This window comes from Pundamilia nyererei, unplaced genomic scaffold (assembly GCF_000239375.1).
Source record: "Pundamilia nyererei isolate P.nyererei 1_Seehausen unplaced genomic scaffold, PunNye1.0 scaffold00396, whole genome shotgun sequence".
Classification (NCBI taxonomy): domain Eukaryota; kingdom Metazoa; phylum Chordata; class Actinopteri; order Cichliformes; family Cichlidae; genus Pundamilia; species Pundamilia nyererei.
Window position 1 is genome coordinate 109,659 of NW_005187797.1, and position 6,154 is coordinate 115,812.

The 6,154-nt window shown below is 44.2% G+C and overlaps 1 protein-coding gene across 1 annotated transcript in view; it reads left to right on the plus strand.

The window, feature by feature from the left end:
* The window catches only part of LOC102193830 (voltage-gated potassium channel subunit beta-2-like), a 247,326-nt gene that overhangs the window by 32,245 nt on the left and 208,927 nt on the right, over positions 1 to 6,154 (plus strand). The window contains exon 3 of the mRNA XM_013915919.1: positions 2,263 to 2,300. Coding sequence (XP_013771373.1) covers positions 2,263 to 2,300 — 38 coding nt within the window. The remainder of the gene's footprint in view (positions 1 to 2,262; positions 2,301 to 6,154) is intronic.

Consider the following 6,154-nt stretch of genomic DNA (forward strand, 5'->3'; position numbering starts at 1 on the left):
ACGGACTGACTGGAGGGGACTGGAGGACAGGAGACGGAAGTACAGGGGGCTGGAGTGAAGGCTGAACAGCAGGTGAGGGAACTGACTGGAGTGGAGGCTGAACAGCAGGTGAGGGTACTGACTGGAGTGGAAGCTGAACAGCAGGTGAGGGAACTGACTGGAGTGGAAGCTGAACAGCAGGTGAGGGATCTGACTGGAGTGGAAGCTGAACAGCAGGTGAGGGAACTGACTGGAGTGGAGATGCTAAGGGATGAACAGAGGTAGGCGAGGCTGACGACGGAGCTGAGGTTGGTGTGGCTAATGTCTGAGCTACAGACTGAGCTAGTGACGGAGATAAAAATTACAGCTTGGGCTAGTAAGGCTGGTGCCTGGGCAGGGGACAGTTCAGCTAATCTAACTAGGGATAGTGCGAGGGCGTGAAAGGCTGGGTCAGGAGGTGGATGAAGTGGTGAGGTAGCAGGTGAACCGGTTAGCTCTTCCAAGCCTCTAGGGAGGTCTGGCTGGGTTCTGGCTGCCCTCAGCCTGGGTGCTGGGACAGGCACCCCCACCCGAGAAACAGAAGCAGGTGTGGAGGTAGACTGGGTCACAGCTGCCCTCATCCTGGGAGCTGGCACAGGTTTGGGTGTAGGCTGACTGATAGGGGTGGAAATAATGACTGGGTGGGTGAATCGGCCAAGTTTCTCAGGGATTATGCTGGTCCTTCTGCCACCACTATTTACAGTCTTTGGGGGAGCAGAGCAGAACAAATCTTCCCAGTCCACAGAATCCTCCAGGAGGGAAACATCCCATGAATGAGAGATGGGTTTATGATTGGTTTTAAGTGGAGAGTCAAATGAGGGTGGAAAACAGTCACTGGAACTCACCACCGGGAATTGCTGGAAATAGTCCATTTTATGGCGGCGTGTGCGCCGCTTTCTCCGGGAGGAGGAAGCGGGCCGGGTACACGTCCGAGCCTCTGGCACGGGAACCTCTGTTGAGCCGAGGTGGGAGGCGGAGCCACTGTGCCGTGGCGAGGTTGAAGGTCCGGTGAATGAGGCAGGTGACGTGTGAGCGAGGAGCGGACTCGCGAGAGAGGGAGCCGCCGAAGCGCGGCGCGAAACGCCCACTCTCCGCGGCAGATGCTCCAGTGCAGGTGAGGCAGCAGGTGGGAGAACGTGGTGTCTCCGAGGTCCGCCCAGAGCCAGGCGAGTACCCTCGAAGATGTGCTCTCGCTCCGTGAAGAGCCGCTGTTTCTCCTTGAGCTTTTCCGCACACAAGGAGAGCGCTACCTCCTGCCCCTCGTAGAGGTCCGAGTCCGCTGGGTTCCAATCGTGTCTTCGTGGCACGGGTCGTGTCATTCTGTCAGGCGTTGTGTGGAGGCGAGGAAGAAGGAACCCAAACGCAGGACTGGCAGGTAGGTGAAGGTTTATTATAGGGAGTGGGTGAACAGAGGGTGAACGGACACTGACTGGCTGGACAACTGAACGGCTGACTGAACTGAGGGAACACACGGGAAGGACAACGTAACATCAATGACACAACAGTAAACGGGTAGAAACAGAGTGCTTAAATACACAGACTGATGAGGATGATAATGAGAGACCGGTGGGTACACAGCTGAACATAATCTGGCTAATGACACAAGACGAGCTGACACAGGAAAAGCAGGAAGTGAGCACATGGAAGTGGAAAAATAAACTGAACATGAACAAAACTGAAAACACTGGGTCACCGACCCAGGAACCCTGACAGGACCCTTTTAAATTTTAGTTGAACACCCCTGTCTGCTAGTTTGGTGTGGCATGTTTAATGTTTACTGACACCAAACAAAATTCTACAACAAATATTTGTATCTTAAGGAAGACCCATTGTATATATGAACAAACTGGGAGCCATTGGATCAAAATATAAAATATCAAAATATTATTGTCTTAGGAGGACAACTCATCTTCTTTTATACACTCTGTTTTTATGTAAAAATGTTTCAAAGTTGTAGTAATATTTACAGCCTAAACATGTTCCCCCAATCAGAATTTTGTCCAATGTTTAGAGCAAATAAAAGGTATTGCATAATGTCTGCTAAAACATGTGTTTGCACACACACACACAGAAATTTTGATATTTTATTTTTATGTTACTGGAACTTTGGAGGCCAGGTCTGCTACAACATGTGCCACACACACACACACACACACACACACACACACACACACACACACACACACACACACACACACACACACACACAAACAAAGAAAGTGTAAAGTTTTTATTCTTTTGCAGGAACTTGGGTTACCTTTGGAGGTCAGGTCACAGATGAGGTAAGAGACAACAAATACCTTTTACTTTCGCATGTAAATTCAATCTCATTGTGAAATGAATGGACCCCATGTAGCCTCAGGTGACAGTTTTGTTGTGCTCTATTTGCACAATACATCCTTTTTATTCTTTATGTTGGGAGATCAGCTTTTCAGCTGCTTCTCCACTCAACTCTGTACTCAGCCACTCTCTCGAGCCTCTGCGTCACTGAAAATAGGGAGAGTCTACGGCGTTATTTTTGTGCCACTATTCTGAGCGCACATAAAAAAATTTTGCAGGTGTTGCATTTTGAGAAGAAATTTATTTTGAGCGAAGAAAAGCTAAATTTGAGTGAAAAAATTCATTGCTGTGTGCAAAAAATGTATTTCAGTGTTTGCTGTTATCCATACACACACACACAATAGCAGCTCCTCTCGCTCAGTTTTTGCATTTGCGCTTGCTCGCATTGTGTTGCTTGCACTCTCAACATTTCTGCCCATGCGCGTTCAACTTTGATTATTCTATTCTATTCTATTCTATTCTATATATTTGTATGGCTCCTCCACTTTAATCAGGTCCAACATCCCCCGTGGAGAAAATTCTGTGAAGGCCTGGGGCACCTCTTGCACTCCAAAACAACAGAGGGTCTAACCAGCAATCCCAATTGCATTCATCCTCATGAATGAAATTTTGAATTTTAAAGTCTTATCCAGCCGCTTCACCACCCTATCAGTCTGAGAGTGGTAGATGCTGGTCCGAATAGATTTAATGCCCAGTAATTCATACAGCTCTTCCAGTGTGCAAGACATGAACGACATGCCCTGGTCAGTCATTATCACAAGATTACCTGAAACAGCGCTTGCGCTACATTCATTGCAGAAATGGTGAGCAGCAGCACTGCTTCCAGGTATCCCCTTGCATAATCCATCAGAACTAATACAAAGCAATAGCCGTGTGCACTCCGGTAAAATAGCCTGATGAAAACCATTCCAATGCACCACCCCTCCACTGCAGCAGAGCCACAGACCAGACCCCTGCTACACTCATGTTTAAGATGGTATTCCTATGATTCAGATGAATATGCAATTTCTGAGACAATCATGAAATGACAGCAAATAAGAATGATCTGGTACTAACTGTGACTTTGCAAAAATTATAGTTGTTGTCAACAAGCATGTGCTCCCTTAAGCATATTACTAAGATTTAAACTTATCCATCACTTAAAGGAGAGGTTTAAGAAGTATGCATTTCCAGTTTGTTTTGTGTCATAAAGAAGTATAATTGAGGAAGAACAGAATAAACAATGTCAGGGCCCCACAAAATGACTTCCAGTTGACCACTGTTATAATTTTCTCTGATAAAAACAATCAGAAACAGACTTCATGAGGGTGACCTGAGGGCCTGATGAAATGGCCCCTTGGCTCACTGGCCAGATTGTGGGACCCAATTGGCATTTCCCATAGAATACCAGAACTGGCAGGCCCTCCACTGGCACCCTGTGCTTTTCACAGATCAGTGAAAGCAAGTACCAGTACCAAGATCTAGCTGGACAAGCACAAGCACAAGAGCACTGTCAGAAGCCATAAGAAGGTTAAGGTCAAGGTCAAATTTATTTATAGAAGTAGACGACATAGGTCAATATAAACAACAACTACAACTGTTAAAACCAAAATGTTTTGGTCAAAGCGTGTTAAAAGCCAGACCATGAGACTTCCGGTCTGTCGGCCGAGTGATGGCTGTGTAGAGTAAACACTCCCAACTTTATTACTCTTTTCCCCAACTTATCTAACTTGAAACCTAAAAAACTTGGACTGTAAGTGCTGGATACCTTTTTCCAAAACAAAAATGCCCAGAAAACTCAAGAAAAAGAACATAAGTGAACGTAGAGAAGTGGGATAAGACGCCTCATCCCAAGCTAGTAGTAATATGGAAGAAGAGCAGCAACCTGATGCAAATGCTAATGTGAAAGACCTCCCCCCCTACTAGGGATATGATATTAAAAGAACTGCGTGCTTTCAGAAAAGACACAAATGAGTAGTTTAATGCCATAAGGGAGGATGTGAATGACATCGGCAAAAGACTTGATGAAGCAGATGGATGCATAGTGGAGAACTTGAATCTAGGTTTTGGAGGAGTTGCTAATGGAATTAGCGATATGAGACAAAGCTGATGGATCTAGAGTAATGTTCATTTCGCAAGAATCTCAGAATATACGTCGTGAAGGAAGGGGAAGGACACATTTCCATCGGAGACTTTTTTGGAAAAGACATTGGGTCTCTCTTCTCCCCCCGCACTGGGGATTGAAAGAGCTCCCAGTACTGTTGCTGAGACAGTACTGGGACGGAACCCTGCCACGCTCATTTGTTGTGAAATTCGCAAGTTATCGTACCAAGGAGGATATTCTCAAGAAGGCTTGGCAGGCTAGGGTGCTTTATTTTCCAAGCCCCAGGATACATTTAGACAATGACTATGCTCCGGAGATACAATGAAGAAGAAGAGAATATGTGGCAACGAAGAAGGTGCTTTGGGACAATAACATCCGCTTTCAGTCCCCTTTCCCCCCCAGGCTGAGAGTGTACTACAGTGATGGAGCAGTGATGTACAACACGGCGCATGAAGAGACTACAAATATAATGAAGAGAGGATTATCGGTAGACGTGAAAGACAGGGCTACACTCTTGGACCAAATAAGACAGCAGACTTGGCAAACAAGTGCGAAGAAGAAACAGTGAAATATGATCCAAAAGCAGGGCTTCAAGGAGCGTCTTCAGGCATTTAGGCACCAGTGTGACTGTGGGTAATTAGGCTACTTGAGATGGAGCATCATATTGGAGGTAAATTTAGGACTATAGAGATTTAAGAGTAACTGAGATCATTTAAAAAAAAAAAAAAAAAAAAAAAAAAAAAAAGAGTAACTGAGATCACAGACTATATTGATAAAGATGTTTTAGTTATATATTTTGATAATTTCATAACATGAGCATATAAAAGTAGATTAAAGTTGGGTCACTCATATGCGTAGTGAGCTGGACTCTACAGACCATTGTGCTTTTGGCCTTTGGGCTAAAGAGGGCACTCTTCCACAAGTGGATAGAAGAGCTTTTCCCTCACCAATTACAACTAATATAATGTTTTTGTTCTTGGGAGTCAATGTGATTGTATGTTTTTGCCTTATAGTGTTCTTTTTCACACGTGTTGTTTGTTTGGGGTTTTTTTCTCCCCAGGAGTGTACTTTTCGATTTCTTGTTATTTACAGAGCTTAAAATCACATAATGTTGTAAAATACAGTCTCGTAAGCAAAGTAGTGTCATACAATGTAAATGGCTTGGGGAAACACATTAAAAGAAGCAAAATCATGTCAAAATTAAAAAGAGAAGGAAAAGAAGTTGGCATTTCACAGGAACCCTACCTATCACAGCTAGAGCATGAAAAACTTAGGAAATGGAAATTTAATTAGTATTCACCTTCTTGTCCTCGGGGCTCCAAAAGGGGTGTGGCAATTCTAATATCAAGCAGGAGGGGAGGTTTGTGCTAGTAAAGGGATACCTGGAGGGTACACTGATTACTTTTATTAATATATATGCTCCCCCAGGATCAGAGTTAAAATTCTTTAACCTCCTAAGACCTGAACTCTTTCACGGCATGCATTTTTAATTTCTCTTTGATATTTGGGCTGATTGGGACCCGATGAATGTAAAAACAAAGAATTACCAGATTTTTTTACCTGATTTTTGTTCCTAAGAAAAATGAGAACCACATACAGGGAGTGCAGAATTATCAGGCAAGTTGTATTTTTGAGGAATAATTTTATTATTGAACAACAACCATGTTCTCAATGAACCCAAAAAACTCATTAATATCAAAGCTGAATGTTTTT